This window comes from Scomber japonicus, chromosome 14 (assembly GCF_027409825.1).
Source record: "Scomber japonicus isolate fScoJap1 chromosome 14, fScoJap1.pri, whole genome shotgun sequence".
In the NCBI taxonomy this organism is placed as follows: Eukaryota; Metazoa; Chordata; class Actinopteri; order Scombriformes; family Scombridae; genus Scomber; species Scomber japonicus.
The window spans coordinates 31,172,653-31,189,044 of NC_070591.1; the positions used below are offsets into that span (position 1 = coordinate 31,172,653).

At 39.7% G+C, this 16,392-nt stretch overlaps 2 protein-coding genes across 3 annotated transcripts in view; one reads left to right on the forward strand and one right to left on the reverse strand.

Annotated features, from left to right (window-relative positions):
• Positions 1 to 999: 999 nt before the first annotated feature.
• si:ch211-189a15.5 (uncharacterized) lies at positions 1,000 to 7,691 on the reverse strand. The gene is made up of 6 exons (XM_053333298.1): positions 7,311 to 7,691; positions 6,470 to 6,579; positions 5,990 to 6,122; positions 4,930 to 5,055; positions 3,351 to 3,936; positions 1,000 to 1,731 (listed from the first exon to the last, which is right to left on the reverse strand). The coding sequence occupies exons 1-6, from the start codon at positions 7,686 to 7,688 to the stop codon at positions 1,241 to 1,243; spliced, it is 1,824 nt and encodes a 607-aa protein (XP_053189273.1). The 5' UTR covers positions 7,689 to 7,691; the 3' UTR covers positions 1,000 to 1,240.
• Positions 7,692 to 8,319: 628 nt separating this feature from the next.
• nvl (nuclear VCP like) overlaps positions 8,320 to 16,392 on the forward strand; it is a 24,900-nt gene continuing 16,827 nt past the window's right edge. The window contains exons 1-13 of one of the 2 annotated variants that reach the window (XM_053333297.1): positions 8,320 to 8,370; positions 9,405 to 9,480; positions 10,213 to 10,283; positions 11,106 to 11,158; positions 11,436 to 11,526; positions 11,611 to 11,674; positions 12,530 to 12,769; positions 12,973 to 13,081; positions 13,209 to 13,285; positions 13,467 to 13,601; positions 13,870 to 13,971; positions 14,155 to 14,272; positions 15,493 to 15,637. In XM_053333297.1, the coding sequence (XP_053189272.1) occupies positions 9,424 to 9,480; positions 10,213 to 10,283; positions 11,106 to 11,158; positions 11,436 to 11,526; positions 11,611 to 11,674; positions 12,530 to 12,769; positions 12,973 to 13,081; positions 13,209 to 13,285; positions 13,467 to 13,601; positions 13,870 to 13,971; positions 14,155 to 14,272; positions 15,493 to 15,637 (1,262 nt within the window). In that variant the 5' untranslated portion in view covers positions 8,320 to 8,370; positions 9,405 to 9,423. Of the gene's footprint in view, positions 8,371 to 9,404; positions 9,481 to 10,212; positions 10,284 to 11,105; positions 11,159 to 11,435; positions 11,527 to 11,610; positions 11,675 to 12,529; positions 12,770 to 12,972; positions 13,082 to 13,208; positions 13,286 to 13,466; positions 13,602 to 13,869; positions 13,972 to 14,154; positions 14,273 to 15,492; positions 15,638 to 16,392 lie in introns of those variants that run through there. The other variant, XM_053333296.1, reaches the window with a different exon arrangement.

The window sequence follows — 16,392 nt, forward strand, 5'->3', positions numbered from 1 at the left end:
CAATTTTCTATGATTGAGCTGCTTCCTTCTGTTGTACAAAAAAGGTTTGAACCCACAAACTGCCCCTCGCAGCTCCATTTAATTCATTGTATTTTCAATGAGTTGTGTGTTTTTATCCCAAAAACCTGTTGTGTTTTCTTGCCTCTGACAGTGGTGGTGACAGTATTATGCTACTCTTTACAAAACATTTACATTAAGCAGACCACAAATGAACACAGAATCACTGTTTTAATTAGATGGCAAATTAGAAAACAAAAATAATAAAATCTGGGGATTGGACCCTTCAGTTGAATGTGTTCTTTGTCTGTCCACTCTGGGATGACAAGGTGTTGATGTGATGTGGTGTGAGAGCAGTCTGATCAGCTGCACAGTCCATCAAGAGATCTGTTGGAACAGGCTGGTCTCGTGTGTCCTGGCTCAAGTCTTAGAGATCCCCTTTACTCCTCAATCCTCAGAGCAGAAATAAGCAGACAGAACAGACTTCATGATGACTGACTGGACAGGTACAAGTACTACATAGGTGAACTGGCATGTATCCAAAGCAGGTTACAAAATGTTGCCGAAAAATAAAATAAAATTTAAAAAATCGGCTTTGCCAGTCTTTTTCGATGAATAAAACACATTCAACCTGTTTGTTGAACCTCAAAGTTAACACTGAAAATAAGCTATTTTTCTTATAATGTCTATTAAGTTTGTGAATGAGGACTTGTGACTGACTGTCATCAAAATGTAAAGAACAGGACTGGAGTCTGCAATTACTCGTGCCAATGAATTGTGTCTCTAAACAAGCCTCTGTTTTCAATTATAGTCAGTTAGGAGACAAACAAAATACTGTTTTTTAAAAATCTCCAACAATGTATTTGTGTATGCAAATATTCTTGCAATTTATACAGTAAAATTAAAATAGGATCTTTAACAGTAAAAAAGAAATAAGTCTAATGGTCCATTTACACCACATGCAAGCAGGCGTGTGGGAAAAATGTTCGCATCAGCCTCCTAGTTGTAATTTATGTGTATTTATATGTATTTATATGTATTTTAGCCTTTATGTGAGAGCAACTGTAGTAAGGTGCCAGCAAATAAAGTGAGACAGAATATGACATGTAACAAAATGGAATTCTGCAATAAAGTCTCTTTTTTCTTTTTTATACATCTATCTCACAGATGGTACTGGTTTTGAGCTTGCTCTGTAGTTTTGTTCTGAATAACTGCCACTTGTTGGGTTAAACTTGAGATCATGTTAAACCATAACAAAGCTCTGATCCTCCTCTGCTCTGCCTGTTGCTGCTCTGTCTGTATGACCTTCCCTCACTTCTCCTTCCTGGTTACTCGTTCCTCCTCCTGACTGACAGTCTGCTGTACTGATGCTGAGTGGTGCTGAGTGACACACACTGGGCTGCTTCTGCTCTTTCATCGCTGTGGGATCAGACTGAAAGGATCTGGTGCATCTACTGGCAGGATGACTCTGTACTGGACTTGTCTCCATCACTGGCTTCCTGAGACTCTGCTCCTCTGCTCCTTCTTCTGTGCTTGTTTTCCTCCCTTTCTTTCTCCTCTCTTTATTTGGGTTTTCCTCTCCTTTCTTGCCGTCCTCTTTTTTCTTCGCCTCCTCTTTGGTGTGCTGGACATGGAGCTGACCCATCCTCTCTGCCAACTCTCTCAGCTCCTGCTCCTCGTCCGTGGTGGTCAGAGAGGGATGCTCAGCTTTTGGCGGGCTCTTATTTTGTAAGTCTGTGAAAATAAGAGCTTCACAATTACTTTCAAGTACAGTAAGTAACAAAATCTTTGTTTTCTAAGACAAAAAGCATCTGCACATGGAAACACTTGTCTGTCATACAAAGTCCACAGAGGAAAGGTCCACTTCTAGAACATTAGTAGGGGAGTCTTTAAAGACCGTGTAAAGTGAATTCAGAAATTTTCTTCTAAACACATTAAATAGGTCATAAATGTATTTCTAAAAAAGGTGTAAAAAGCATTTCAACCATTTAGATTTGAATTGTGGAGCTAGGCTTCACAAACTGTGTTTCAAGATTTCGGTGTTCAGGATTTAGTGGGTGGGTCTGAAATCATTAGCATAAACCCGCCCTGCTGCTGTAGAGGTATAAATACATTCAGTTACTACTACTACAACTACAGTCTACAGTTAGCCAGTTAGCTGAGTTAGCTGCTGAGTTAGCAGCAGAAAGCTCTCAGACTTAGCATCCATGTTTCTGGTAGAGGTGGTGACTTTGATTGACAGGTGACACTTGGTAGGGTGCGAGGTTTCAGCGGACTCGGCGGGCACTCCCACAGTGTTTGGGAGCAGAGAAAGAGGTTGATTTTTACACAACTTTGAAGCCTAATTTCATATATTTGGTGATTTTTTTAATCATTCAAATTTGGCAGGGTGGTTAACAACACACTTTTCTGTGGTATGTCAAACTCAGAACACATATTTATTCTTACTTTATACAGACTTTAAAGTAACATAATGAAAATTAGGGGTGAACAATATCATGATATACTATTAGACAAAATACATTGTCAGACATTTTGCCATATTGTTTATACTGTGGTACCTGTCTCTGTATTATTTCTGGTTGTACATAATGTTTTGATTATTTCACTGTGGATCATAATTAACACATACAGTACACTTGGCATGAAAATAACAAGGGTGTCCAAAATATCAGCTTGTGTGTTACAGGGGAGGGACTTATGATTATTTCTTTAATGATAAGAAGTATGTTATTGATGAAGAGCTGGAGAAACATTAGATATAATGAAACTGTCAGAACATCATCACACAGTATGTGGAGTGTAGTGCTCCTGATCCAGGAAAATAGATTGTGTTATTAAAACAATAGTGATAATCATGATTATGATGCAATGATCAAAAAAGCTGGTTGGTATTATGAGAGATAGTGAATCTATAGTCCACTTCATTATTAGATGTTGGGACCACAGAGAGGTTCAGAAACTGCTGTCGACACTACTATTATATTCAATGTTGATTGATTGTTTGTCACTGTGCCTCTCTCTCCTTCTCTCCCCTTCTCGCCCTCTCTCCCTCTCTCCCGCTCTCCCGCTCTCTCGCTCTCGCTCTCCCTCAACTGGTCAAGGCAGATGGCCGCTCACTTAGAGTCCAGTTCTACCTGAAGTTACTTCCTGTTAGCGGGGAGTGTGGGAATGTTGGGTCTCTATAAATTAAATTAAAGAGTACGGTTTAGCCCTGCTCTATGTGTAAAATGCCTTGAGATGACTTTTGTTATGATTTGGCGCTATGTAAATAAAGATTGACCGATTGACTGACACTAAGTAACAAGCTTTGAATATCACACACTGCTGTCACAGTGGTGTGTGTGTCTTACCTGCTGCATCCTGCTGCTGTGTCCATGCAGGAGGCTCTGCTGTGGGCTGAGGCTCTCCAGGCTTCAGGCTCTGCTCTGCATTAGACCCAGCTCTCAGTGTGATGTGCAGAGTGATGTCATGAGGACTCCTGACTAAATCATCAACTCTGCTTCCATCACTGTTCTTGAAGCTGCTGCTAGTGTTGTTTGCTGGAGTAGAGAACCCACCACCACCGCTATCATCATTGCAGCCACTGCTTCTGCTATTCTTGCCAATCATTTCACAGACTTTGCTGCCATCAGGTTTACTGCTAAGAGTTGTGGCAGCATGTTTGGTACTCCTACTGCAGTCTCTGTCAGGAGGCTGAACAGCTTTACTGTCACTACTGTTATTATTGGTGCTGGCACCAGATTGAACAGATTTACTGCTGCTCTTGTGGCTGTTTGCTCTGTGAGGTTTGTCCTGTAGCACAGGGCGCCCCCTGATGGCCAGGTCATCATAGGTCAACTGCATCTCCATGATGGACTGGTCTACACTGGAAAGGTGGCAGCATCGAGGCTTGGGCTTGGGGTTCACTGCAGGCCTGGTGTCGAAAGACAGAGGTACCTGAAGACATAAAGAGAGTTCAGTACAGACTTCAGGCTGTGGCCCCTCACTTTACTTCAAATATATTTAACTGATTCCAATATCTTGTACCAGTATCAGAAATATAGACAGTACAGGACCATATGTTTCCTGCTTCTCTAGTCTTCTCATCAGATGAAGCACTCAGGGACAAAACCAGCCTGCACTTTCTGTCTTTGACCAGACAAAAAACAGCTCATACCTTAGGAACGGTATGACAGAAAATTTGGCGGTTTCGGTGATCGAGACTTTTTCATATTGCGGTATACCTTGAACACAGTTATCATCCCATGCCTAGTCTGCATATTACTGCATATGTCTCACTCGAGAGGAACCCAGCACGACTGCTATATGTGTCTTCTTTTTGCTTTAGTGATGGAGCCACTCTCCATTGCCCTCAAATCCTCCCCATGTTAGCCTGTGTTCATAGAGGAGGCTTGGAGATGCTGATGACCTATTATTATACTTCACTCATCCTCATAAGGTCAAACTTCTGTCCATCCTGAAGACTGATAGGTAATTGTCCTGCTTTTGGGTGTTAGATTGAGAAAGAAAATCCTGTGTTTACATTATGACCTTTTTTTTGTCCAATAATTGTAAAACAGCCTATTGATCTGGAAGCATACTATGTTTCCACATTTAGATCTGAGATGAAGGAGAGGGCCAACATCTTGTTGCTGTACGTTGATGCAACATAGAGCTTTAGGTGTAGTTGTGGGTGTAGGCTACCATGCACTATTTATATCTGGAACATGGAGGTAGCCTGCACATCATGCACTCAACTTTGTTTATATAAGATCTAAACCAGTGCAAGGAAATACATCCACTGTCTTTTACTGTCACTGGCAGTCGGACCGGTAACCTGTGTAACGTGTTTGATATTTATTTCTCACTGGATGACACCCATCACCTCTTCTTTCTCCTTCTCCTCTTCCTTCTACACATAGTCAAACACACCTCTGTGGTGAAGCCTACCTCGCTTTTATTTGCCTCTTCCTTCTTCTTCTTCTTCTCATCTTCCATTTGCTCTACTGTCTTCTTTTCTGTGTGTCCCTCTGTCTTCACAGGTCCCGCTCTCCTCTGGACAACTTCCAGCCACTCCTGTAGAGACAGATAACAGTATCACAAAGGAAGCCACAAAACAAAACTGAGATTATGTAAGTCTTGACCATGTCATGTGACCTTGAACTGTTTCTTTTTTTCTATTGTCATCTCTAATTATCGATAAGTATCTCGTTGTTCATAAAATGTTGAAGTCTCAAAAAGATTCAATCAGGAATCACCAGGAGTCGTCCAGCTGAATGCAGTTAGAGTTTTATTGTCGACAGCAAAACCCGGAATCACAATACACAGACAGAATCTATGCATAAATGACACAAAGAACTAAAAATTAGGGTCCCTTATACTGTCAATATTGCTGACCCCGGCAAAAAGTTTCACCCCCCCTCTCCATTGTGGAGTGAATTTCAACCAAGCTTTCTTTCAAAACAACATGTTCTCATTTTCTTGGCACCTGTTCCTAAGATGCCCCCAACTACACTCTTAGTGGCTGCTCCATTCACTTCATGGTTTGCAGGTGATTCTGGTCTTTTGGAGCCTTTTGGATTACATCATTCTCTGCCTTGAGTTCTGTTTTTTTTCACTCAGTACTCCCCACAGCTACTGTTCAGCTGTCTCAGCATTGTTTACCACAAGTTTCTTCAAGTTCAATATTACCCAATTACTTTTCTTACTGCATTCTTTTTCTATAATAATAATAATAATAATAATAATAATAATAATAATAATAATAATAATAATAAAAGTGCGGTATATATAACCACATATATTGTGGTACTTATTCACTCAGTAGTTGCAGAATCACATACACCTGTTCGTTTAACACAATGCCTTCAGATTTGATCATCTTTAGCAAATAATAGTCAACAATCAAGTACCCTTTGCACAGATACAACATTGTTCATTGTTAGTAATTATCATCAAAATTTTACACTACACTATCACAAGGTACGGGTCACATGATCTCTGATCTTACCTGTGGTCCCAGGTGATCCTTCTCCTTCTCCAGGAGCTCCAGGAGGTGGAGACACTCCACTCTGGCCAGCAGTAGCTCAAAACCCACCAGCATGGCTTTGTCTGGGTTAGCATCCACACTGAGCTTGTACTCACTGTAAAATACAGCAGAACGTTAGATGCCACTTTCACAGATAACAAAAGCTTGAATCAGACATTGATGACTTGTTGATTTTTCCTCAAGGAGTTTAGCTTTGTCACATGTACTCCATTCATGGTTCTGATCATGTTACTTGTAATTAACAAGCCTCCTCTTTCACATGAACATGCTTGTAGCTGGATAGCAAAACCCGGAGCTGACTGAGCTGGTTAAAAACCAACTTGATAGTTCTGGTTATCTGGACAGCCAGTGTTAGGCTCAGTGAAAAGATATCCTGGGTATGTTGAACCCAGCCTTGCAGTATTTATCATTGTTCCGGGTCTCTTTCGGCTTGTCTCCTACCTCTGTGGTGTCTCAGGATGTGGCAGGTAGCCAATAGAGGCCAGGACGGACTGGATGGTAGAACTGCTGAGAACTGGCAGAAGACAGTAAACAAATGGACCTGTAAAACACTGAAAGAGATACAAATACATTCTTTTATGAAGGTTATGAGGCTTTAAAGTGGCTATAATCAATATTTTTCACAATGACATTGAAATGACAGTGTGTAATGTCTGAGGTGTTATTCATAATCATGAGAGATGTATCAGTGTCTCTGCAGCTTCCCTCAGGAGTTTCACTTCATTATTTAGCTGTCCAGCTGCAACCGTTCTGGTTTTTGTTGTGTCTTATTTACTGGCGGTCTCTAGGGGACTTCCACAAGAAAGTCTTCTTGTAAGAAAGTTTTGAACTGCCCATAAAATATTTAAATGATATAACAGTTGCATAATGAGAGGAATTACAGTTTCAATTGCAAAACTTGGCAACTGTTCTTCAGTGTAGTGATGCATTTATTCCACAGTGGAAACTACATAGAGAAACTAAACTTTGACCCACATGAGCACATGCCTACTGAATTCCATACATGACACTTAATGTACCTGGGAAAAGCAAGAGAAAGAAAGAAAGAAACAGAGAAAGAAAGAAAACCACCGTAAGTGTCTTAAAAGAAGGAAAGAACAGGAGAAGGAAACAAAGAGAAAGAAAAAAGAAAACTACCTTAAGTGTCTTGAAAGATAGAAAGAATGAGAGAAGGAAACAAACAGAAAAAAGAAAGAAAGAAAGACAAAGTAGCCTACTTTAAGTGATTTGAAAGAAAGTAAGAACAACAAACAAACAAACAAAAAGAAAGAAAGAAAAGCACCTTGAGTGTCTTGATTTCCTTCTTCCACGGTTGGAGAAACAGATTGATGCAGAGAGTTTCCAGTAGCTCTGTGGCCTTGATAAAAGCAGACAGGTGTTTCCTGTTGTCAGAGCTCAGGGCAGCAGCGCCCTTCAGAACACTCTGGTAGAATGGAAACACGGTGAAAGTGTGAGTGGGCTCTGCTTCCTGGAGCACATACTGAGCCGCCTTCTTCAACAGCTGAGCATCGCGGCACGGTCGAACCTCTGAACACATCTGGAGATAACACTTGATATAATCCTCATACAGGTCCTGACGGGAAACCTCCTCCGGTTCTCCCGCTGCTGCCATGCCGTCCTTCATGACTGTGTCACCGACAAAAACACAAGCAGTCTCCATCAAACTGTGATGAGGAAGTGTAGCTGTCACAACCTGATGAGGAAGTGAGAGTGAAAGCAGTACTGACACCACTTCTGATCCACCCTTCATGCAAATGTATACGATACGATACAACGTGCTGAGCAGCAGATATTTATTTAAAATATGAAATAAACATGACATTTAAAACATATGGGCTAATATCACTCAAATAAAACCAGACAATAAAATAAAATATAACAATGTATTAAAATAGTATAATAGACCTTTATTTTTCATCTACATGAAATACCAAAAAAAAAAAACTTGTCCAAAGGAGGGAGAGGGGAGGGGGCTTTACTTAAACTACATGATGCATGGTTACAGTTGTGCAGTATGCTGATATTTTACATTTTATTTATTTATTTATGCAATCATATATTTTAGAAACTTGTAGAATGTCTGGAGTCTAGGGTAAACACAAAGCTGACATGATGTATAACTTAACATAGTTACAGTCCACATTGGGATGTTTTCAAACCATGATAGAAAAGACCGTGTTTTATTTTGAAAACCTTCACCCGGATGTTTTTGGTTTCTGTTTCCGGGGAAAGTAGTGCGTCTACTCGTCTCATCACGTTGTCAGACGCTCACACAGCGTCGTTCACACTGTGTAACAGAAGAGTTGGTGAATATTTGGTGATGTGTTGGTGTTTTTGTTGAGGTGAGTAACAACAGAGACCTACATACTGACAGCTTCTCTTTCACTTAAACTAACTGGAATTGTGTGTGTGTAGTGTGTGTGTGTGTGTGTGTGTGTGTGTGTGTGTGTGTGTGTGTGTGTGTGTGTGTGTGTGTGTGTGTGTGTATATATATATATATATATATATATATATATATATATATATATATATATATATGTAGTGTGTGTAGTGTGTGTGTTGAGTCCTGTCTCCACACTGCAGTCACTGGTAGTTATATAGAAAACTCACTATGTTTGGCCTGAAAAGACTATTTGGTGTAGCTTGATTATTCTAATATTCTACTATAGTAGGAAACTAGATGCACATCACATATTAACAATAAATCACATATACATCACTTCCAATATGATTCTGTACACTGAGGATCAACATGACAATTTTGATCATCTATGAAAAATCATTTCTCAACTATAAGTTATTTACATTACACTGTACATTACATACTAATACACACACACACACACACACACACACACACACACACACACACACACACACACACACACACACACAGACAGATGACACAGCCTTGCTGAGCAGTTTAGGGTTCAGCATGTTGCCCAAGCACACTTCCATATGCATTCATAATGGAAATAAGCCTTATACCTGTTAAAACATACATATACTGTAAATGTTTGACTGTTTTAACAATGTGTGTAAATGTCCAGCAGCTTCTTCATACCGACAGACACTTAAATAGATTATATATGATGTACAGATTCGATTCAATAACAGTAATAGTCTTCCTGTCTGTATCAGTCATGTGTGAATGATGTGTAACATCATCACCACTAGTCTGTGTCATATACATATATGTGATCATTCATACTTTTAATTCAGGGTTCACTAATCAGCTGTATGCAATTAGAGCAAATGTTTATGTCTATGTTTAGGTGTGGCAGCTGTGTTTGGTTTCATAGAACGTGCATGTGTTGGGATTGGGAATGACTCTTACTTTGTAGAATTCATTGTTGGTTGTGAATGTGTTCTCCAGGCTCAGAGAAGACTCAGACATGAAGAACAGAGTTGGTGCCTGTATAGACGGTCGGCTCAAACAAAGAGTAGAGCAGGTACTTCTGTTTCTTTCACTTTAATGCTGGTCATTGTATGTCTCTATGTAAAATATGTCTTATCTGGTTCATCTATTTTTTTAAAACTTCAATGATATTTTTCATCTTTAGTTGCTTCTCTCTATGTCAGATTACAGCTAAATAAATATATTTAACAATGCAATGTCGGCTATATCCTGATACACATTGAGATATCGCTACATTATCATTTGTTAAGGAAATTCAAGACTGGAAAAAGATGATATATAATGAACTATGCTGAATAAAATGTTATTGTTAACTCTTTTTTCCCACTCTAACTCAGGCTCTGTTACTGCTGTGGTACACATACATTAATATCTCTATGTCTACTGGATTAAGATTGAGGCTCTGTCTTTTATTTACCTGTTGCCATGGTGAACTGTAGTGTTGGAGCTCCTTTGATGATTTTTTTGTTCATTCACCATACACACACTCAGAGTGAACATACTATGTTGATTGGACAAACTCTGATCCAATGTTCAGGAACCGAAAAACTCTGAGTTTGTTAAACCTGATTTCTGGAATTCACCCCAAGTAAAATAATAACAAAATAATAACGCTCATTTATACAGGACTTATATCACACAGTAAGTCCTACATAGAACAGGAGAATGCCATGCTGTTTTCATGTTATTTAACAACCACATGTGACAAGAGACTGAGTCTGAATATGTCATCTTGACCCTGGTTCATGTTGAATGTTGTTTTCAGTATCTGGCAACCAGCAGCAGTGAATATGTGGACCTGTCAGCCATGGCCCTGGAACTCCAAAAACTACACAGGTGAGTTCATCAGAACACATTCAAGTAACTACTAACTACTAACTTTGCTCATTCTCTGTAGCAGTCTGGGAAATATCAAACAGCTTATAGCATTAATACTTCTGTTAAAATGTATAGAATAATCCTTTGAAGCTGTTCAGTTCCCAGTTAAACAGCAGGACAAAGTACAGCATGCATTATTGGCATGAAGTTAAATCAAGACTAAAACAGTTTGAACACAAAGTGAACATTAGAACCTCCATGAAGCTGCTGTAGTAGTCTGCTTAACTTATAGCCTGGTGGACCTGAGTGTATTATATAGTAATATTTAGATATGAAATGAAGACATTTACAGGGCCAAAAACATAATACAAGACTCATCTCATCCTGACAATCACCTCTTCACTCTTCTGCCTTCTGGGAGGCATTACAGGTCTATGAGGACTAAGGAACAGTGTTTACTATTGCTTTTGGCAATGATTAATAATCTCCTACTGGAGTGTGCAATACAATATAATGTGTGATTTATTTATGATAATAATAATTGTTGTTATTAGGGCCGAGCGCTGACTAGTGTGAAGCCCTTTTGTATCTGTGAACCGACATGCATGGGGGGGCGAGGGCCCGTTCACCGCTGCTTGCAGCTTTAATTATTATTATTAATAGTAGTAGTATTAATACGTTTATTTGTTAATTTATTTATTTTACATTCGAGTTAAGGTTGATTGGGTTCTTTTATCTTTTTTATCCTGCACTTTTATTGGTAGTTTCTTATTTATTTGTAAGCACTGAAATTCCATTGTACAATAAACATATTCTATTCTATTCTTGTTGTGTCTTTAGAATGGAGTATGGCAGAAGAAACAAGACAGCTTTTAGGATTCAAGTAGATAAAGGTAAGTAGATGGATGATTTACTGCATTATGAATGTTAACATTAAATATGTTTTCACAGTGATTCATTGAAACATTAAATTCATACTAATGGAACTGCTGACTAAAGGGTGATGATGAATTATTTAAATGATCATGTGCTCACAAGAGAAGACCTTATGTCAAGATAAAATCAATAATTACACACATGACCTAATTAAATGAATGTATTCTGAGGAGGTCTGAATTGCCTTTTGTCTCTCACTCTCTCTCTCTCTCTCTCTCTCTCTCTCTCTCTCAGTGTATCAAGCGATCATGAATGAGTCGGGGTTGAATGATCTGGAGAGCAAACACCTAGCTAAGAAAGCAAAGCACAACCACACTGACACTGGGTAACACACACTCTGCTTACTGCTCTAACATTCTCATTCTCTCTGCTTAATCTATACTTTAAATAGCAGCCTGTGTGTTCACAGTGAGGGCAGCAGCAGCAGCTCAGAGGAGTCCTCTGACAGTGATGATGACATTCTGGAGAACACGGTAAGAAGAGAGATGTAGATTCAACCTAAAGGCAATCTACAGTATATATATTTACAGTAAGTAAGTGGACAGATACACATGAAGTCAAATAAAATGATCAGACTTAATATTTCTTGGGAAATCCTTTGCATTCAGTTACTGAAGTCTTGGTCTCATACACATCAACAGATGCTCTCTCAGCTGAAACTGAGACTAAATATGATGATTTTGTCATTTGTATCTGTCCCAATACTTTGGGCTTACCATAGGTGATTATATATAGGTGTAATAAGGGAACTGCAGTTTGTATGAGCATGGCAGAAGTCAGAGGTATAAAAGCTCAGAAATAGTTTGTGGGTAAGGGTTAGGGTTAGGCTCCTAACCCTAACCCTTACACAGTCCCTTTCCTCTTAATGGAAGACATTGAAAAATGTATAATCATATGACTAAATATAAAGTCTGTAGCTAGAACCAAGGGATAGGATACAATATTATTACTCAATAAAGTCTGATCTGAGTGGTGATACAAATTCTACCCAGTTTTTCCAGAAATTCTTAAATTTACCAGATTCTGATCTGACCGAAAAAGTCAACCTTTCCATCATATCAATATTATGTATTACATCAACCCAATCCTCCCTCTTAGGTGCCTCTAGGCTTGTAGTTTTTATTTAAACTGATTTATTAACATTATAAAGACTCTATGTAACACTATGTAAGACACGTTGTAATAATGTAAAAACATTTTCTACTTAGAATCTGTTGTAGATCCATATCAAATATATACACACAGCTGTGCTATATGTTGGACTGATGGTTAAAATGTTTAGCACAGCCCTTTAGACAATGAGATCTAAAGCTTTTCTCCATCCATAGCCCACCAACCACATGAACAGCTCTCTAACATCTCTGTACCGGAAGGGGAACCCTGACTCTGCCACCTCGTCACCCAGGAGAGATCAGCCTGCTGCTGCTGCTGCTGCTGCTACTAACCCTCCTCCCAATGCAGCCACGCTGGTCTCATCAGGAGGCTGGTTCATTGATAAAGGCAGAGGCCCTGAGAAGAACATCTTCATCGACCTGTGTGAAGAGGAGCCAGCTAATACAACAACAAATGTATGTGTTTACATGTGGATACTCCAGAATGTAATGCATATGTCAGCCTGACCACAAATTGCTCTCAAAGCCTGTGCGTCCATGTTATGAATGTGTGTGATTCTGCGTGAATGTGACATGCAGTGTAAGTGTTGGAGACATTTTAGTATTTACCTCAGACTTTTACTTTGCTCGACTAGTGAACCAACTACCATGTTTCTCAGCAGCAGAGAGATGTTCCCACGCTGGAGTCTGACAAACGTCACAAAAAGTCAAAAAAGAGGACGAAGAGCTCCACTGAAACTACTGAGTCTCAAACTCTGAACAAGAAAGGTAGGACTTTGTTTAGTGTGCCAGCTAATTTAATAGATGAATCACTTAGTGTGTACCTTGTCAAAGATGATTACAGATGCAGTTTATCACAGCTCACTGTGACACTAATGTGTGAATTATTTCTCAGCAAAATCAAAGTTACCGGAGCTGCAGAACCCCACACTGAAGTTTGAAGATGTAGGTGGTAATGAAGAGACGTTAAAGGTTAGTACATGTTCCTGCTCTGCTCTGCTTTGTGCTGCACTGAATTATCTTTGACTGTAAAACAGGGATGGTCATCATTGTAAATCCTTCACAATGGGTCTTTAATTTATTAGTGCTAAAGATGCGTTCTATTATCGATGTGTATATAACTTTCATGTGCTATGCTTTGACTTGGTTGTAGGAAGTGTGTAAGCTGATGATACACATGCGCCATCCAGAGGTGTACCAGCAGCTGGGAATGGTTCCTCCAAAGGGTTTTCTCCTTCATGGACCTCCTGGCTGTGGAAAGACCCTGCTGGCCCAGGCTGTAGCTGGGGTGAGTAGTCAACTATGTTCCTTAATAAAACATTATCCAGTAATATAATGTGTGGAGATGAACTTGTGATTTAATGCATGTAGATTGTATGTTTAGATTTGGAGCATAGTGTAGTGTAGTGATGTACTACCACAGGTACTATACAGTTTGCTTCTTATTATGAAGCAAGGAATCTCTGTCTATATGTATGTATGAAATGTCCTTCACATATGACTGCATATGAATGGGACAAGAGTTATCATTAAATGTGTGTGACTGTGTGTTTCAGGAGCTGGGGCTGCCCATGTTGAAGGTGTCTTCTCCAGAGCTGGTGTCTGGAGTGTCTGGAGAGTCTGAACAGAAGCTCAGGGAGCTGTTTGAGATGGCTGTGGTCAGTAATGCTTTACAGACTAGAGACTAGAGGAGGTGCAGCAGATACCCAAATGATGTGTCATCTCACACTGTATACTCTATACTAGGGGCAAGGGGGAAAAATGATTCTTAGATGATTAGAATCAGTTTTAGAACTAGATAATTGATAATAAATGATGCTGATCATGTTTCTCCCCTGCAGAGCTCTGCTCCATGTATCCTGTTCATAGATGAGATCGATGCCATCACCCCTAAGAGAGAGACGGCTTCTAAAGACATGGAGAGGAGGATTGTAGCCCAGCTGCTCACCTGCATGGATGGTAGGATACACTACTATAAGAGTGACGTGATCAAACCATCGATCAATCAATCTTTATTTATATAGCACCATATCATATATATAACAGAGTCATCTCAAGGCACTTTACACATAGAGCAGGTCTAGACTGTACTCTTTAATTTAAAGAGACCCAACATTCCGACATGAGCAGCACTTGGTGAGAGCAACAAGGAAAAACTCCCCTTTAACAGGAAGTAACCTCAGACAGAACCCGGGCTGTAACTGGGTGGCCTCAACTGGTTTGGGTTCAGAGGTAGAAGGGTGAGGGGGGTGAGGGGGGTTCTGCTTCCCATTCTACTTTTAGAGATACTAGGAACCAGTAAGCCTGCATGCTGGGAGTGCAGTGTTCTGGTAGGTACATAAGGTACTATGAGCTCTTTAAGATATGATGGAGCCTGATCATTAAGAGCTTTGAAAGTGAGGAGAAGGATTTTAATTTCTATTCTGGATTTTACAGGAAGCCAATGCAGTGAAGCTAAAATGGGAGGAATATGATCTCTCTTTCTAGTTTTTGTCAGTATGTGTGCAGCTGCATTCTGGAGCAGCTGGAGAGTCTTTAGAGACTTGTTAGGGCTGCCTGATAATAATGAATTACAATAATCCAACCTAGAAGTAACGTGAGCTTCTAGGATCTACTTTTGGACATTTTAAATACTTTTTTGTGGAGTTAGTTTCACATATTTCACATGTCTGTGGTTCAGGGCCTATGTTCCCTAGCTGGCATGGTGGTGTATAAATGACAGGAGTTAATTCTTCCTAATGACACTAAAGTGAAGCAGATGACTTGTAGTGCTGTAGTTGTGATAATGTTTGTCTTGATGTTCAGGATTTCTGTTTATGGATCTATTTTTTTTTCGGTGGTGTTTGCTTGTAAGAACTGTTCCTCCTGCTGTTCAAATGCAACACCAAGTTCAGAGGTGGTGCACTATATCTGCTCATAACGAAGACCACCACCATAACCAGACTGTTGCCTCCTGCTGGCCTGGAGTGCAAACGCCCACATAACCTGACCCAAATAAAAACCCAACAATTACATGGCAGTGATGATTGTACAGACAAAGAACAATGAACCCACTCATCTATGATTGATATAAATTGCTGTGCAAACATGCAGTTTGGTACAGGTGTGAAACAGATGAAGGCAGAATGACTGGACTTCCACAGGTCAACAGATATATTGTGTTACTTGTCTCCTCACAGATTTGACCAGCCCCACAATGACAGCTCAGGTTCTGGTCATCGGTGCCACCAACAGACCAGACTCTCTGGACCCTGCACTCCGCAGAGCCGGACGCTTCGACAGAGAGATCTGCCTGGGCATCCCTGATGAAGCAGCTCGTCTCAGGTCAGATTGGGTCATGATTTTAGGGAAATTATGGGAAATAAATATTGTCGTCTTGGTCATGTAGATTATTAGTTTAGATTATGACAGACACAGCTGGTCCACTTGTATCACATCAATTGCATATATGTATAAAGCTCAGTCATTCATCTGTCTCAGAGCTTTACAGTCTGCACAGCACACACCATCCTCTATCCTTACACCCTCCATTCACATAAGGAAAAATAAAAGGAAATAACAGATAACAAAATTACAACATGAAAAAACAGGATAAGTATTGATTATTTGAACATTCATATATTTAGTTCTTCAGGCTCTGTGCTGCAGCATATTCAGCTTTAAATAAAATGATGGATATTGCTTTAAAGTGCAGCTTAGGTTTAATTAGAGCAGGCTTACATCAATATAGAAAGTGTGTGGGAGATGTAGCTATTTAACACAAAATCTCCAAAGTTTAGAGCTTCAAAATAATTAGACAGATTCACATGAAGTCAAACAAAATGATCACATTTAGTATTTAGTGTAACAGTGACAGTGCAGTGAATAACTGGCTGAAGTCTTGGAGCTATAGACATCAGGTGATGCTCTCGCAGGCTTTCACTGACGCCTGCAGATCTTACTTGTCGTTGACTCTCTCTGCATGTAGTCTGGAAGCAGCTTCAAATTACTTAAAGTCCGTGTAAAGTAAGAATAAATATGTGTTCTGAGTTTGACATACCACAGAAAAGTGTGTTGTTAACCACCCTGCCAAATTTGAA

Coding starts and splice junctions, on each gene's coding strand:
- si:ch211-189a15.5 (XM_053333298.1), bottom strand. CDS start 7,688: ATGGAGACTGCTTGTGTTTTTGTCGGTGACACAGTCATGAAGGACGGC. Junction 6,123..6,469: donor CATCCTGAGACACCACAGAG/GTAGGAGACAAG, acceptor TGTATTTTACAG/TGAGTACAAGCTCAGTGTGG. Junction 3,937..4,929: donor AAGAGGCAAATAAAAGCGAG/GTAGGCTTCACC, acceptor TTATGTCTTCAG/GTACCTCTGTCTTTCGACAC.